This window comes from Nelumbo nucifera, chromosome 2 (genome assembly GCF_055504915.1).
Source record: "Nelumbo nucifera cultivar China Antique chromosome 2, China Antique-T2T, whole genome shotgun sequence".
Lineage (NCBI taxonomy): Eukaryota > Viridiplantae > Streptophyta > Magnoliopsida > Proteales > Nelumbonaceae > Nelumbo > Nelumbo nucifera.
The window spans coordinates 98792439-98811286 of record NC_142650.1 but is presented as its reverse complement, the minus strand read 5'-3'; the positions used below and the strand labels follow the sequence as shown (position 1 = coordinate 98811286).

Here is an 18848-nt window from a genome sequence, read left to right as displayed (position 1 = left end):
GGCTTGGGCAAGATATCAGGCCCATAGGCTCGGGCTCATGCTCGACCTTTTTTTGGGTCAAGCTCAAGTTTTCTCAAAAAAGCCCGGCTCGAGCCTGAGCCTGACTTAATAATGTATTTATATAATAAAAATAATTTTATACAATAAAAATATATATATAATATATTTTTTCTTTATTATTTTTATCTTTTTTTTTTGAAGTAATAGTGAAATCTTTCTTTACTTTTTTAGGTTTTAAGGTCTTTTAATATAAATAAAATAATTTTTTTATTGAATAAAAACAAATCTTTTTCAATTTTTTGATCAGGATCGGGCTTGGGCCCAAGCCCAGACTTCGGGCTTTATATAAGGACAGGGCTCGGGCCTGGATATATTCTGTTAATACAGAGATAAAGCCTGGCCCAACTTGCAGTGTTAGGGGCTGTCTAACCACTAATAACACCCATGTTAGGACTAAGTCATCAAAGTGTACATATCCCACAACCATTCCAATTTATCACTTTGCATGCATGGCTGATTGGGCGTAAGGCATTACCATTACTTAAACAGCGCCAGTCATCAAATGCAGCTAATACGGTAATACCATATAGAATTGGAAAGTTGGCATAGCATATTTTGCAAATTCCTTGTTAAAGGTGATGGGAGTATGAGAGAATACCATATAGTTACCATATTAGAGACCATTAGATTAAAGAAAATGATTAGGGCTGTCAACAGGTGGGGTCTAAGTATAACCAAAACCGACTCAATCAGAAATACTAAGGACCCAGAACTGAATCAGACCCGATAGGGTTTATAATTTTAGGTCCAGTATCAAATCGACCGGTTTTCAAGATAATCGGATCTGACCCAATGCACCCAAATATAATAAACTTACTGAATTGGAACAATATATCAGAAACGGGAACAGGAACCAATGCATCAGTTCTAGTTCCTGGAATGAGAACCTACCCAATTGGTTCGGGCCCATTGGATTGGACCTGACCCATTAACAGTCCTAGGAATAACCCTCTACTGCAAAGTCCAACTTTGACAAAGAAGAAACCTGTGAGATACTGTTTTTTTAGGGTAAATCTCTTTAAACCTCCCCTTCAACTTTGGCCTACCCTTAAACCTCCCCTGACTGAAGAAAGAAGCAAAGTCTAATAGTTGGCTCAAATCTTTGACCCTCTAGACCTATATATTGATGGGGATCACAGAATGTATGGTTTTGTATGTAGAACTAGAAGCAGAGGGTAGAACCAAAGCAAATTTGTATATAGCAAGTTACAGTGAATGGTTTTGTCTTTGTGAAGATAATGTGCTTTCATGAGCAAGGGGAAAGATTTGGCCCACAGATATATACAGAGTAAACCTTGAATGCCACATCATTTTACCCTTTTCCCGATTTTGAGATGGGTGGATTTAGAGTCTAAAATGGACACAGTAGAATATGCCTCATCTGACATGTCTTTTCATTAGCTTCACATTGTGCTTGCCATCTTTCATGCTTCCACAATTTAGGTTTTGTGCATGCCATTTTCAGAAAACCATTGACTTGGATTATAATTAAACATTTTATTTTGGAATTTTGGTTTACAAATCAGTAGAAACTGCCAACAGCTGCATTTGAATTGGGTGTTGTTGAAAGCACCCAACCTGGGGTTTGTTAAAATATCATTGAAAGTTCATCCTTTTGAGAAGCCTGATCCATAATCATGATATCAATGGAACCGAGGGGATGAGGCAAGATTCAAAAGTGCATTATAGAAGATAAAGTAGGTGTACCATGGATCCCAGTCAAATGGGTGAAATAAAAATGTATTTTCTTTTTTCTTGGGTATGGTTGCAGTGATTGTTTATGGGTTTCTGGCAAAGCAGGCTATGTCTTCTCCTTTGTAGTCAACACCCATCATTGAGCTTCCATTTGTTTGGTTCATGGACTGGAGACTTGACAGAATTGAGACTCATCACCTGCATATTTCCCAAGTCCAAACTAGATCTCAGTTTTCCATCCAAGCATGTAAACCAGTTTGCATTCATATGTGATTAGGCTGGGTTTGAATCAGGAAAATCCAAAGGGAAGCTTGAATTTAGACCACAGGCACTCTCACTCAAACTGAAATGCAAAGGGCACTCAGAAAAAAAATATATGTATAAGCATTGATTTCTATTAGTTCAGCTTGAGTTCAAAATTTTGTCTTGCTGTTGATCAAGCCTAGAAGCCTACAACCCAGCTTCATCACCTCAAATAGCTCCTAAGGTTTGGCACTGTAGTCAGGCTTTATCTAAGGATTGAGCTTGGGCTCTGGCCCTCAAAACAAATTAACCTGCCAGTGCTGTGCTGGATCCCGCTCAAGAAGCTCAATTACAGGACACCCAGTTCGGATAGCCATCTTTGTTAAGTTATATGCTTGAGTTGGCTTGTGATCTCTCCTCTGCAGCTTGTTTGCAAAAGATTTTGGGGAGTGCAAATCATTGAAGGAAAAAAGAGAAAAACTGGATAGAATTAAGGCTGCATTTGGGTGAGAAAATTATTGTTATCGATGTGATGCACTGATGCTGACACCCAGTTATGAGCAAGAAGCAAAGCCATCGGCTGTACCTTAATCTTCAGTATCAGGAGCAGCATGGCTATACCAGTGAGGTCTCGATAAAGTTAACAGGGAGGGAAAAGATGAAAAGGGTAATATGATCATTTTGAACAGAGGTTAACTGCTGATGATTTGATCTAGATCTGTTAGCCGCCCCCACTGGTTTGAGTAGAGACAGAGAGAGAGAAGAGAGAAGAGAGGTCGGAAAGGAGGATGATGGAAGGTTGCCAGTTTGAGTAGAGAAGAGGTGATCTTCACGTATAAATAATCTGTAACGGAAAACTTAACGGGAAAAGAGTTGTGCGACAATTGTCAGAAATTTACCCTATTAATTAATAGTGGCAGCATCTACATGTATTAATTGTCCACTACCATGCAATGGCTCTGGAATAAATCAGGGATATGAATCAGAAAGCACATGCTTACATGCGACTTCTGTAACATACTTTTTTATGCATAACTTCTAAAAGTACAATTAACTTAACTCAAACGACTTGAATTGATTCTCCGAAATCCAAATCAATGATTTTAAATTTCTAACATGGTTCTTCTGCAATTGCAATAGCTGGGGCCTTGGACAAAACCCATAAATTGGTCTGCATGTTCCTGGGTTCTCTCTAAGAAGCCTGAAAATGATGGGGCTTTGAACACACTCCCTCTAAGGCTTGCACCTAGTGCAGTATTTTTGTTTTTTTTTTTTTTTTGATCAAAAACTGTGAATTGTATTAATATTATGAAAGTTACAGAGCAAGGAGCTCAACAATCTTAGCTCCCGAGAACAACCGTTGAACACCAAAAACACGATTACAATACACCCCAAAATATAGAATTTCTGTTCACCCCTTGTCTAGCTAGACCATCTGCCAATACTGCACCTAGTGCGGTATTGATATATACCAAGTAGTCAAGGCACAGATACTATTTCCGAATTGTTACTTAACATTAACTATAAGATAAAAATCATATGACATGCTATCAGGAAAGCTATTCTGGAATACTGAACCTTCTACAAGATCATAATATCATATATAGCAGCAAAGATACAATTGAATGAATTTAGATACATAATCCATTACAAAACCCTCATTCTCATTGATTTTGCAGATTGATCTACAACTTATAGTAAAGTTATTGATCCCCCTTCCCAACAATCTTGCACCATTTTGAAGAGTATCCACTAGAAAACAACCACAGCATCACCAGTTGATCAAGGTTGCCCAAGAAGTGATGGTCTGTAGAAGGAATGGCTCTGTGCAATCTCAATACGATCACGAGGATCATACATGGTTTCATCCCTTAATGCTTGTAGAATAGCTTGTGATGGGATTTCCCTGCAGAGATGGGCCTCCAAACTTTCATAACCAACTTTGGACAGTCAACTGAACAAAATGGCTCGTCTTTTAAACTAAAGCTAACAAATCTAAAGACATCAATTTCTTTCTGTTTTTAGCCAAAAAAAAAAAAAAACAGATCTTTTTGTTTCTTCTAGGCCATTTACAGTTTTGCAACTCCTTGAATCAGAACATTCACAGCTTTGTCTATGTAAATAAAGATCTTCTAAAAGAAAGATAAGAGCTATAGATTTGTTTACCTTTTTATTAGAATTTTATATAAGGTCTTCAAGATGGGGCAAAGCTCAACAGGAGCAACAGGTTTGTTTTCATCAGGATGCAACACACTTAAGCTAGACTGACTTAGCAGCTCATAAAATGCTCCCACAGCAGAGACTCCCTGAGAAATTCAAGGCAGAGTAAGCATTCTTACTAGGTATGACAGTAGTACTGGAAACAAAAACAAGGGAAAACATTAAAGGTTAAGTATGTGCAAGAGTCACTGTTAGAGGATTTAAGGACAATATCACATGAGTCTATGAATTTGTTTTAGTTTTTTTTTTTAATTCATGGCAGTTCAAATATTCCAAGTTCTCTCATATGTAATTGAGAGTTGTGGTAAAAATTTTCTTCCACATTTTTTCATATGTTTGTAGGTCATTCATCTCATTTGGTATCCACACAGATTTGTCGAGGTGAATAACATGAGACAATAGTTCCCAGTAACAGCTGCAAGTTGAGTAACAAGGTTCATTTCCAGGTGATTTTCCAATCCAATGAACAGATAGTAAAGACTACTTTTTTTCTCTTCCCCATTTATCCTTTTTCAGCCATTAATTACATTAATTATATGATACCCAACCAAAACATTTGCCATTTATGTATTAAGAAAGCAGAAGTATTCTGTACCATACCCAATGATAAAAACACTATTTAATGGCTTAGTATCAAAGAAATACATAGATGCATTAGGGTATAAAGACCCTATCCAAACTTAGCATACCATATTTAGTATCCCGACTAAAAAGACCACCTTATGGTGATTTGGTTTGAAAAGAGAGGCACTTTGGAGAAGGGTGGTGGCCTACAAATATGGGGTTATTGGCTTTGGATGGAACCCTAAGGAAGTGAAGACATCTTATGGAGTAAGTCTAAGGAAAGGGATTATGAGTTTCAAGGCAGCTTTTCTCAATCTTGTTTCCTTCAAAGTTGGTGATGGAACAACAATTAAGTGTTGGGAAGATGATTGGTTGGGTATTGGGAAGCTTCCCTCAGCTGTACAACTTGGGCATGAAGAATAGCTCCATTTCAGAGAATTTTGAGATTAATCAAGGCAGAACAATTTGGTGTCCGAAATTTAGAAGAGCTTTATTTGATTGAGAAGTTCAAGAGTGTTTAGATCTTCTAGCAAAATTACAATTAGTGGAAACTCAGGTGGAAAGGAAAGAATCAAGAAATGGTTTATTTTCAGTTAAATCCTTCTCAGTCCCTCTCAAGATCAAGTGGGCATGTCTCAAGGGTGAAAGGCATTTGGGGAAACCCTATTCCACCAATGGTGGAAGTGTTTGCGTAGTCAGTGGCTTGGGATAGTATCTTGACTTTGAATCACCTTCAAGATAGAGGTTTTTTCACTTGACTAACAGATGCTACCTTTGTGAGAATGCCGAGGAGAATGTGTTCCATTTTCTGGTTGAGTGCCTATTTCTCCAAATTTATTTGGGGGTTTTTCTTTAGGCTTTTCAAAGTGGGTGGATGGTCTCCCATCTCAGTGGACGAAATTTTATCTAATTGGCTTAAGATAGCTGGGAATGTCAAGGCAAAGATCACCTGGATATGCATTCCTTTCACAGTCTGTTGGGAGATATGGCAAGAAAGGAACAGGAGAATTTTTAATGGAAAAGCTCATTCAAGGGATCACATAACACTCCTATGTGGCAAACAAGTCATGGACTGGATCTTGATCCTCCCAAAGTTCGAAGGAATCTCAAAGGAAGATCTTGGTGCTGAATTTTGGAATACATAGCAGTTAGCTTGATGAGTTTTTGCTTTTTTCTCTTGTTCTTTGTTTTTGGGCCCATGCTTATTTGAATCATCTTTGTTGCTGTCCTTCCCTTGTATTTTTCCTCTTTTGCTCTTTCTTGTAAGGCTGTTCTCAAGTGATATCTCATCATTTCCAGATGTACTGTTTTTTCATATTAATAAAGCTTTCCTTTTATTGATTACCGAAAAAAATCTTTTAACAATGTCTTAGTCTCATGAAGTGTTCTAGACTTTCTTAATTAAGCTAATCCAATACAGTAGACATTTTATTTGGATGATCAAGCAAGAACAGCAATGCAATCTCATGGTCAAAAACATAGTTCTTGAACCAACATGCAGTAGACATGTTTATTCCTTAAGAAACATGTTTGAGTAAAAATTCTAATCGTTGAACTTAATACATAATTAATGGATCTAATGAAGTACTAGAATCAGGATACGGACCTGAATCATTCCTTTTCCCTTGATACTGTCACCCATATCCAGGCTCAATTCTCCCTTAGCTAACATCTGACCATACCATGCATTACGACCTTTCAACAGGGTTACATAAGTGTCAGAAAGTAAAGGCCCAGCAAGTTTCTCTGGTTCTTCAGCCAACAGGTGTGTAATAAAAATCATTTCTGATGTACAGTGTGCAAAGTATACTGACTTGCTGGTAGCACTCTCATTGGTTAGAGCAGCTACCATTCCTGTGAGAAACCAAAATGAATAGTTACATGTATTGTGATTCCAAAACCTAGTATCATTCTCAAGACAATTGATTTGTTATTCAAAGTACTAATTCAAAATCTCAACAACTTGTTTATTATATAGTATTTTATAGATATTCTTGATGCTTCAAATAAAGATTCAACATGCTATTCATGAAGACAAGCATATAAATATGTTTGTGTAGCCTTTAAAATGGCAGGTCATGTATGTATATGTCTGTGTGAACAGATAATGGGGTCAATCCAAGCCATTCAACAAGTTGGGGCCTGGGGCCCTTCTGGAAATGCCACCTTTTCAATCCTCTTGCCCACATCATCCTTGTATAATCGTACCTTTTAATGGAGTAGAGGGCATAGTGTTGAAATCAAGAAGTTCAGGGGGGTCTTTGTTGCAAAACAAAGTTCAGGGGGCCAAGTCTCACCACCCCCTAAGTACAGGGTAGCAGTCTGTAATTCACCCTTATAAATACATAGATGGATACATAGATATGGGTATTCCTTGTAATAAACCCTTTTTAATAGTAAGGGAATATCTGTTTAAGAGTAGCGATGATTGAAGAAAATTGGTTTAATTTATTGATTTAATCCAAATAATTAGTGATTGAAAACATCATGTGTTCCTATTGCACAAAAATTGTAATTCTTAATGCATGAATTGATGAATGGCACAATTGTCCTATTTTTTTCTTCTATTTTTTCCACAAGAAAAAAAAAAGAGAAGAAATCATCATGCTAAAATTAAAATAAAACAAGCACTCATGAAGTTGTTGGTTTCTGAACTTGCATTAGGAAGCTAATATAAGCAAGGTAAGCCTAAAATGTTTTTATTAGTATTTGACTCATAAAGCGAGAATAACAAGCTTGGATTTTGAGCAAAACTGTCTAGCCCATTCAAAATGATCTTTTATTTGTCCCCTAAGCTATGTTAGTCCCTCACTGCTATTATACATGCATTAGCATTTGATGAGGCTGGATCTGATAATTGATGGTAACAACTCAAGATGAATAAAAATCTTCTAAGATATAATGATCTGATAAATGGATATACCATCAAGAAAGCTAATCTAATTATGGGTTAAGTGTGTATTATAATTATGTACAACAACTTTCCAAAGCTAAATAAAAAAAAAGAACAATTTTCGAAGGTTGAATCTAGTTAGAAAAGAATATGCAGAAGAGATATCTGCTACTTTGGCAGAAGTTACATCACTAATATGCAGAAGAGATACCAAGGTGCTTTGGTATGTCTGTAAGCATAGTTTTCAAGGCGCCAAGGCGAGGCTAGGCGACTGGGGGGCGCGCCTTGTCGCCTAGGCGATGGATTTTTTTATGTTAAAACATAGATCCTAGGATAGTTCCCTAGGTACCATAACCATATTTCTTTAATAATTATTCATGATTTTCATAAGAAAAGTATAAATTTTACATTAAAGATAGAAAATCAACATATTCATGAGAAGAAAAGGAAGAAAGAAAATAAAATTCAAAAAATATAGGGGTTGAACCCTTATTTTTGTTATTGGAAAAGAAGAAAATAAAAAGTAATGTAGTAGTAGTAGTAGTAGTAGTAGTAGAAGAAGATATGGAAGAGGCATATGTGCTGATTAGATAAAATTTTAAGTTCTTCCTTACTTATTGGTTCAGGTTTTTAAGTCTTCAAGGGTTCAGAACAGCATTTAGCAATGTTTGTGTTGATTAAACCCTAATAAATAAGAAAATAATAAAAAAATAGTATATAAACACACAAAATGATTATTTTAGTTTAATAATGTCTATTTTATAATTATAATCTCAAAAAAGAATGAATAAAAAAGTATTTTATAGTAGGAAGTAGAAAACTGCTTGGCGATTAGGCGAGGTGAGCCTCAAAGGGCGCCTTGTCGCCTTGACAACTATGTCTGTAAGGTTAATTCTTTGTTTTTAGGGTTGCTTTTGTTAGGGCGGGTCTGTCGTATTTTGGGTATGTTCTTGCTGGGTGATTCCTTATCACCCTGCTGTAATCTCCTTTTCCTTTTTTCTCTAATAAAGTTTATTTTTTATTTATCTTCAAAGAAAAAAAAGACATTCATCTCATTCACTGCCACTGTCATTGGATGAGAGTAATACCAAGTAGACTAACTAATGTGCTGTCTAGAGATTTGAAAACACGGTAGCGAAGTTATATCACTACCATTCATCACATCCACTGCAACCGTAATAGGATGAGAGTAATACAAAGTAGACTAACTAATATGCTGTCTGGAGATTTGAAAAAGAGGTTGCCTGCTGTCATTTATACCTCCTTTTTTTTTTTTAAGATTGCAGTCAACTTTAGGTTCATTAATTGGAAGTCAACAGTCAGAAACTAGAAAAACATGTTCTCTACTATGAAGGCATATCTGCTATTGTAGAAGAACTTACACTACTGTCATTCATCTATCCACTGCCACTACTTGCACTAAGTGAATTGACCAATATGCTATCAAGAGATCTAAAATACAAGGTGCATACTGCCTTTAACCTAACAGATTTCTTATATATTGTAATTGAAGTTTAATTGAGTAATTGGAAGTTTAATTGAGCAATTTTCTGGACTCCAGTGGTGGAAAGGTTGAGAAGAGACTAGCTCGGTGGAAAAGGAACTATGTCTCATTGGGTGGGAGATTAAGCTTGATAAAATCCACTTTAGCTAACTTACATGTCTGTTTCATGTCTGTCTTTAGAATACCTTAGGTAGTTGTAAAAGGAAATAAGGAATTGAGGAAGCTTATAAGGGATTTTCTTTGGGAACCAATGGAAGGGAAAGAAAGATCATTTAGTGAGATGGTAAGATATTTGCATTGGAGAGTTTCCATTTGAAGATGTTTTTCCTTCTTTGTTTGCTCTCACCCATCTTAAAGAAAGACATGCGTCTGATTTCATTCAGCCTTGTCCTTCTTCCTCATGGTTGAATTGGAACATGGGATTCAATAGGAATCTTAGTGAGTCTGAAATTTCTTTTGTATCCAACCTGTTCAGTATTTTGGATTTATAGTCTTTGATGATATGGGGAGAGAGAGCCATGTGTGGTCTCTTAATCCTTTGGGGGTGTTTTCTTGTAAATCCTTTTTACTTCTCTTATAGCCACCTCCTCCTCTCCTCCTTCCCTATAAAAGAAGTTTGGTGTTTCCCTATCCCCCCAAAGGTCAATGCTTTTTGTTGGGAAGTCTTCCATGGGTGCATTAATACTTACAATTTCTTACAAAGGAAGAGACCAAACTGGATCTTGTCCCCTAATTGGTGTTTCGTATGTAAGTAGAATGGTGACATTGCTTTTCATCTCTTAATCTCCTATCCCTAGTTCCAGGTGCCCTTGCTAGTTTGGAAAGGTTGTTTTGCCCATCTATTCTAAGGAGCACAAAAAGGAGGGACAGGATTCTATGGAAATGACAAGGGCAATGGTGCCTTGAACAGTTTGGGAAGAAAGGAACACAAGAATATTTGGGGGGGAGAGGAGTAAGAAAACAATGATTGAGATCATAACCTTAAGAGTTGCACATTAGGTAAAGACTTTGAAACTCTTTTCAGACTTTAAGGTGGAGTGCTTCTTTAGGAACTGAGGGGCAATAGCTGGCTCTTCCTCTAGGAAACAAAAAGTCCAACAGGCTTGGTCACCCCAGTTGGAGGCTAGATGAAATTGAACTTTGCTGGCAGTAGTATTGGCAATCCAAGTCCCTCAAGAACTAGTGGGGTGATAAAAATGAGGGTGGCAACTTATGTGCTTTGTTCTCCGGCCCATTTGTGCAAGGAGATTCGGTAAGCGTAGAACTATTAGCAACAATTTTGGGAGCACAGAAAGCTAAAGAAATGGGAATTGGTAGGTTGATTATTGAAAAGATTCGATGATAGTAATTGGGTGGTTGAGAAAAGGTGAGCAATGATCAGAAATGTGCTTGCACTTCAAGTGGTTATCAAGAGACATGGACATTCAAATAAGATGGGTAAGAAGATCTGCTAATAGCTTGGTAGATGGCTGAGCAAAGCATGGGGTTCAAAGACAACAAATGCATTGGGCACAATTGTAATTTAGTGTTGGGTGGGTTTGCTTTGTAATGGATATTCCAGATTCTCACAACTTTTTGTCGTAATCTTTTTATTCAAATATATTAATGAAAGAATGATTTTCTATGTTGCTGGTCAAAAAATAAAATTTTTTATGGTCTAAAACTAGCTTCAAACCATATAATTTAACATTCTGTTTAGATTACAGGAGATTCAAAGTACGATTTGACAGAACTGATGCAATAGCTTGTGCATAGTTTGGTTTTCTCCTCCTTGGAAGCCCGAAAGGAAGCCATCAAGTCTGAAAAGAGAAGAAAAAATTGCAAAAAGATTCCGGTCTCATTTTCATCTCACAAAAGGTATCTGAGATATAAGTTGGAGAGAAGCAGAAGTAGGGCCAACAGACTCAGTGAAACCAGCTATCCAGCTTATCCTAGGGCTTACCTAGAACATAGTACTACAACAAGAAAATAAAATTTCTCACCCATGTAAAGGAAATCTGATTTCTCCTCTATATGGGACAACAATGGTAATTTCATAATTTTCTGGTGATTCTACTTTGAGACAATTTGGTTCTTTTGAGAGTTATTTTCCAGCTTGATAGTGTCTTAGGAATAGGTTTTTATCATATTAAGCAATCAAACTAGTTTAAAGAATCTTATCTTTGAGTTTTCTGAATGTTAAAAAATATTAGTTGGAATAATATCATTTTTATTTTAACCTATTTTTCAGTGGTCTAAACTTATTTATTTTGTTTGATTTTAGTGTCATCAGATAGGTTGTTTAGCTGCCCCTGGATGGAAACAAAGATTTTGTAAATCCAATGTGTTTTTAGAGAGTTATTGTCATTTTATTAATAGGTTGTTAATCATTGATGGGATTTGAGTTTCTACTCTGCATTGGAGGTATTTCTAGTTTGGTCAAGTTTGGAGGAATAGTAGTGGGCATCTAGAGTTGTTATAAGAGTTTAAATCCATAGCTATTGTTTCCCTGTCAACCCCACATAGCACACATTTCAGGAATCTGCATACCCCTTCTCATCAAACCATCTCTTTTGAGAAATTTGTCCAGCACTGCAGTCCATAACGAAAAAGCTACCTTCAATGTTATGTATGGAATCCAGAACTGCTTATAAGGAAAATCCATCTCCAAAGAATCACTCAGCTTCTTATAAAAGGACTTAACTGTAAAATTGCCTGAGTTGCCCCCCATCTCCATCTTCTTGCATCCAAGGCTCCTGGATGCAGAAGGTTACAGTTCAGCAGTCTAATCATGGACTCCAACCCCTCAATTTCCTTCATTTAAATTCCTCCTCAAGGTGGGGCACCAAATAATCCCACCCCACCACCAATGATCTCATGCAAGTCTGCCACCCTTTCCACCCTATTATCTGCCAGAATGAAAAAGACTTGGGAACCTGTTCATCAAAACTCTATCTTCACACCATCTATCTCTCCAAAAACTAGTTCTATCAAAATGAATGTTTGATGTTTATGTAGTGCCAAGAATTGGTGTTAGAGTTTCCTTTTCTTTTTGGTCTGTTTTCCTATCTTCTCTTTCTTTTCTATCTCTCTTTTAAAGGTATGATCCCTTCCTCTTTCTCTTTGTCTATCTATTCCTCTTTTTTTTTTCCTTTTTTATAGATTATCTATTCTTCTGTTACTTTCTTATAACTCCTTCAATCCAACATTATGAACACTTTACACAAAAGGAATACGAAGACTTTTAATTGATGAAAAGGCATTTTAATAAAGAAAAAGAGGAAAGATACAATAAATTCATTACCTCCACATTAATGGATAAACCAAGAAACCAAAGTAAAAAACAAACCATACCTGTGAAGCCAAATATGGATGCCAACACGGACACAGATACAGGAAATCAGGAAATATGAATACAATTCCCCATGTTCTCAAAATCCTGGACATGAATATGGGTATGGCTATCCCATATAAGATGCTTATGTATCTAGTTTTGAACTATTTTAAATTTATCAAGACTTATGGCTTGCCAAATTTAATTAAATTTCTAAAAATGCATATTTTTATAGTATGACTAATGATTTATTAAAACACACCATTTTACATAATTTTAAAATCCTTAATGCTACAGATTTTATCTAAAAGTGCCTATGCAGTATCTGGTGTCATATTGGGTATATAATATGTCTGAAAACATTATGGTAGGCTATAGATATCCAGGTATTATAGAACCACACCCAAGCTGGCGATGCCACTCTTTGTAAGCCCAACTTCAATGTCATGATTTGTGAAAATATAGGAAGATTAATAATTTCTAAGTATTGATGCAAGCGATGCCAACTTTCCCTCTTAGAGAAGGATGCATTGTTTTTACCAATGAGTATAATTATGCATTAAAATCCAGGTAAATCTATAGTTCAAATAAATAACTAATAAAGAAAAGTCTTTATTGGACTTAAAATACAAAAAAGAAGGGAATGGAACAATGTAGTCAAGGTCTCAAGGTCTGGCAATAAATTGATATAGCAACAGCCAAGTACCACATCACAATACACCTTTAGGTAGTGAAATGTGACAATCCAATGCAAGAACATATAGATTATATTCAAAGAGTATTATGATAAAATTACACAACAATTCCTGTAATAATGCAAATCAAACTGTCATCTAGTTAGCCATTCATATGATAAGCTAAACTGATGCAGGCATTGGTCACAGAAAAGGTCATGGAGAATGCAACTGATTGAATAGGCATTATTATTCTCTTGCATTGAGAATGTTGAAGTCAAGAATTTGAGAGGGTTTCTAATTTATTTCCAGATTCTTCTATTTCTTTCCTCACTTACTTTCCAGATGGTTCCAGAAATAACTTACAATAAAATTAGAGAAAGTAGATAGTCACGTGTAGACCTGTCCATGGACCGGGCTTGGCTTTTGCCAAAATTTGATTGGGCCTGGCCCAAATCCCAAGCCCAAAACAGTGTAAAGCGAAGTCTGAAGCCCAGCCTGTGAACAGGTCTAGTCACGTGCATAAAAGACCATCAATAGCACCTGTAAGAAGTGATAAAGCGAAGTCTGAAGCCCAGCCTGTGAACAGGTCTAGTCATGTGCATAAAAGACCATCAATAGCACCTGTAAGAAGTGATCTGTTGCAAGTTGAAGGGGCTAGAAGGGGTAGGGGTAGACTAAAAGGGATATAAATTGGAAGTAGTAAGAAATGACTTTTTTTTTTCTCAACTTAAGAAATGATGAAGCACCCATAATTTAACAATGGATATGGCACTAAACAGAATGGAATGGCAAAACAGGACTCATTAGCCAACCCCATATAGTTAAGATAAGGCTTGGATGATGACCATCATTATCATCTAAGCCCCATCCCAACCATTAAGAAAAGATATTACATTAATGGCTGTATAGTATAGACATGCAAATCAATATTCTCAGATATATTTTCTCAAACAGAACAAAATATAGAACTAACAACATTGAGTAGTAATAGGGCTGAAAAAATGTGTTATGTTCATATGCAATATATCATATTCTACCATGTCATAGGATTGATTAAGAACCTATAGTAATCTAATTCTGGAAATTCTTTGCAAAAGTTCTATCTAAACAAAAAAAGATATGGGCATTGATGGTTGTAGAGTCTAGACATGCATATTAATATTAACATTCTTAGATATGGTTATGGTCCCAACTCCCAATTGATCCAAGGTCCAAATATTCACTCTGATTCAGGTGCCTTCTCCATATTTCCTCAAACTCAGTTTCATGTCACAAGAAAGGCTGCCAATCCTAGGCACATGATCAACTCAGCTCAACCCAATCAAGCTCAGACCTAACAATTTGGGTCTAATGAATCAGCTACATGGATCATGTTTCGCCATTTAGCCATTTCACCTAACAATCAGGCTGCCAATTGCAAGTAAGTGGTTAAATATTTCCTCAAACTCAGTTTCATGTCACAAGAAAGGCTGCCAATCCTAGGCACATGATCAACTCAGCTCAACCCAATCAAGCTCAGACCTAACAATTTGGGTCTAATGAATCAGCTACATGGATCATGTTTCGCCATTTAGCCATTTCACCTAACAACCAGGCTGCCAATTGCAAGTAAGTGGTTAAATATTTCCTCAAACTCAGTTTCATGTCACAAGAAAGGCTGCCAATCCTAGGCACATGATCAACTCAGCTCAACCCAATCAAGCTCAGACCTAACAATTTGGGTCTAATGAATCAGCTACATGGATCATGTTTCGCCATTTAGCCATTTCACCTAACAACCAGGCTGCCAATTGCAAGTAAGTGGTTAAATATGGGTGACTAGATCATTCATCATATAAATTCAATATGAAAATGCCTAGCCTGAGGCACTGCCAGTACCAAATATTCAACATTTAGTATCAATCCTGTAGCCCAATCAATAGGGCCTTCTAGTTTTTGTTTTATTTACTATAGTCCTAATATCAATTTTAAACTTCCAATCACCTATCAAAAGGAGAAAAGTCAATAAAAATCTCTTTCACACAGTCTCACTTCAGATTCTGTTTAATTAAATAGATCCTACTGATATGTATTGATAAACTAAAAACTTACCAGCACCAATAGCATAAACATTCTTCAAGCCTCCCATAACTTCATGAGTGACAAGGTCACTGTTATCCCACACAATGAAGTGGGGCTGCCTCAAAAACTTTGCTAGAGGTTTCCTCCATTTATCAGCTCCACATATACGCGCATTAGCATACTCCTTGTTGTAAATCTCAGAGGCAATATTTGGTCCTCCAAGATAGAGAATGTTCTCCATAGGAATACCAGCTGCCAGGGATATGCACAATTCAGGCTTAGAAGGGGCATTTTTATTTTATTTTTTGATAAAAAGTACAATCAAACAGAGAAAGAAATCAGTCCACTTTTTTCATTAAGTACACTAATATACAGGGAAAGGGAAAAAAAAAACAAAATAGTTACAAGAAATCCATACTTTTTTGGTGGGGAGGGGAGGAACAATTTCTTTTTCTTTTTTGTTTTCTTTTGATAAGTGAAGCAATTTCAAGCAATTGGATCGATATTAATATTTGCAGCATAATAAGTCACTGAAGGCATGTATGTTATAGTTAAAGGCGGTAAATATTCTAAAATTAAATTCATACATCTATTCTATCATTACATATACAAAAATGACATTATGAATCTAACTGTCAAAACATATGAACTAATTAAAAACAAGAAAAAGAAAGTCCTCCATGTGTTAGAATATCAAGAAATTGTGAAGACTTACGGTAATTATTGCTTCAATGAATGAAGATACATGTTTCTCCTCCAAAATAGATTTTAGAGTGTTATTTACACACCTTATGGTAAAGGGAAAATGTGTTCTATTACAATGAAAAAGAGGAAGAACCTACTCATGAGTTCATGAATCAATCAAAAGAAAATTTTGGATGAGCATGAAATTGTTAAAACCAGCAGATTCTAAGTTACAGCCAACTAGGACTACAACAATATGAAATCCATAGATATCTGAGAAAATGTGTCTGACATTACTTTAGCCCATTTCCAAACTGACTAAAGTCATCATATTAACCCCCTGTCCAAGGTTGACCTCCCGAATAAAACCACGGCACCTTTTTCTATTCTCATACTATAACCCTGACTACCACTACCATAATTCTACTGTCTAATCAACTGTGCAACTGCCAGTTGGTCATTTCTGATTCTCTGACATCCTAAGCTTATAAGAAGCGACAAACATACAAATTCAACTCTTAACCTCTATTTAGCAGAAGATGCTAAAGTACCTGCTTCCTGAATTTCTCAAAGGACAATTAAGTGTTCATTTCATAACTCCTTAACAAAACCATACACAGAATTGAGATTATGTTAACAACAAGTGAGTTAGAGATGTATTCAAAGAAAAAGGTAAATAAACAAACGGATCTTTAATGTAAAACAGAAAAAATAAATAATAATTGGAGCAGGCATTGGAACTACAGAAACCCAAGTGACCCAGAAACCAAAACAGAAGGAAAAAAGAAAAAGAACTCTTACTTGCGCGACTAATCATTTGTGTTGGAGTTATTATATGGGGAACGGGATCCAATGCAGCCTCTATACCCTTTGCCAAAGAGATGATAACTGGAGTTGTTAGTCTCTCTTTCCAATACCTGCTGATCTCTTCGAAAAGCTCACGAGTTTCTGTCGATGGCAAGCCATTGATCACAATATCAGCATCCCAGACGGCCTCCTGTAAGTTGGTGACAACCTTTAATGGACAAAGTGGCGTGTCAATCATGTTCAAGCAGAACCCATCTCTCAAAATTTCATCAGCATACAGTGTCCGGTCACCTAGTCGTGCCTCAACATATTTCAAGTATGCACAGCGCCTGATCAGGCGCCTCAATACATCCTCCCTCGAATTGATCACTTCAAACAGGTGCTCTGCCGTGGCCCTGTCGACAGTCCTACCCGGCCTTCTCCAAATCCTGATCTGCACTTTTTCTCGAAGATGGCCATAGCTGTCTTGCAGCAGAGCTGCAAAAACACTACCCCAGGCACCAGCCCCAACACCCACAATCCTCAGTAGGTCACCTTTAGCTTTGCCCAAAAGGCGACGGAGCTCGTCAAGCTTCTCCTCCGCACCATTGCCATTATGAATGGAGCCATTTGAATGCCCATTCTGGACCACTTCTGCAGTCCCAACCATCTTTTTTCAATAATCTCCAACACCAAGCAACTTAGAGATTACAGTCGATCACCACTAAATAAGAAAAATCAAATCCTCAAAAGGAATCGTCTTTGTGGGTTTACTGTTAAGATGCAAGATCAAAATGGCCTCTTTATTCAGCTTTCAGAAAATGTTGATTCCCATCGGCCAATCAATATCGAATTCGTTTGAACTTCAGGCACTCCTAGGCTACCCAAGCCTGATTCTTACATGGGTTATGCTTCACAGACAACCTAAGCCCCTACGGCACTCAAGCCTAAGTTTATTTTCAATTCTCCTTGAATATCTAGGAAAAAAAACTGAAACAAAATGAAAAAGCGTTCTGCAAAGATTTGAGTCTTGTTTCTTTTCTTCAAATCCTACCAGAACGCATGAATAATTTCAAATATTAAACCATAAGTTTTGGTCATCTACCCAACCAAACCACCCAAAAAAAGTTACGAAGAAAGAAAGAGCAAAACCTTCCGTGACAGATACTCCAAAGCTCAGACGAAGATTTGGGTGTTTGAATTTTCTTCAACTCGTCTCAACTCTCAAGCCAAAACCGACCAAATTTTTCAAGATTGCAAATCTGGGTGCCGGCATTGCTGTTGAAAGACGAGATGGGTAGTTGAGTTTCTCCAAGTTTTGCCAAAATGGTGAACAATTAATAAATATAAACCCAATTGAGCAGTTGTTCTGTTGATCTGTCTTTGTAACTAAAGAAAACCTTTTTGTCCCTTTTGAGGGCTTCACTCAAGTCTCTCAACTCAGAAAGAGAGAGAAAGAGAGAGAAGAGGCACTCGCACGGACACGAGAAATGCATGCAAGCGAAGAGGGGAAGAATGCTCGAGTTTTTGTTTTGATTTCTTTGGGCTCTTCGCGTTTTAAAGATTACAGAATGCAGAGAGGAAAAAAAAAAGGTTTGGTTGGTTCTTGCAATTAATATCTGGATGTTGCGTCTCCCAACGGTCTTAAATATGAGAATGCCGACAGGTGACTTTTCACTGCACTCGTGTCGAACTGTCAATATCCAAGAGTTTTGTTTGTTTGCGATGCAATTTCATTTACACTGATTATGTAAATTCTGATTTACTTTTACTTCAGTTTTTTGAGGGTTATAGGAGATAAAGGGCAGCTTTTTGCCTTGAATATCGATAAAAAAAATATTTTTATAAAATAATAAAAATAAAATAACTTCTTTTTGAAAAATATAAAGGAAGGGTAATAATACGTTCATCGTCTCCCTCTTCCCATGTGCCCCGCATTTGCATGGACTCTCGCTACAGAATCTTCAGCGATCCGGTGGACTCTCAAGTCGCAGCTTAGCTCTGTCGAGCAGCCCTGTGATACAGAGGTAGAGGAACAAGACCCAAGAGTGGGAGTGGGAGTGACTTCTTCCAACTGCTTAGCTCTAATCCAAGTATACCAACGGTGCAATAGGGGTGTCCATGGATTCCTTTTGGGTTGAATTCCGT

The 18848-nt window shown here is 36.8% G+C and overlaps 1 protein-coding gene across 1 annotated transcript; it reads right to left on the bottom strand.

The window, feature by feature from the left end:
* Positions 1 to 3559: 3559 nt before the first annotated feature.
* GPDHC1 (6-phosphogluconate dehydrogenase family protein) lies at positions 3560 to 18321 on the bottom strand. The gene is made up of 5 exons (XM_010271370.3): positions 16716 to 18321; positions 15261 to 15482; positions 6389 to 6636; positions 4165 to 4304; positions 3560 to 3904 (listed from the first exon to the last, which is right to left on the bottom strand). Exons 1-5 carry the CDS (start codon positions 17368 to 17370, stop codon positions 3781 to 3783), a joined length of 1389 nt encoding a protein of 462 aa, XP_010269672.1. The 5' UTR covers positions 17371 to 18321; the 3' UTR covers positions 3560 to 3780.
* Positions 18322 to 18848: the final 527 nt, after the last annotated feature.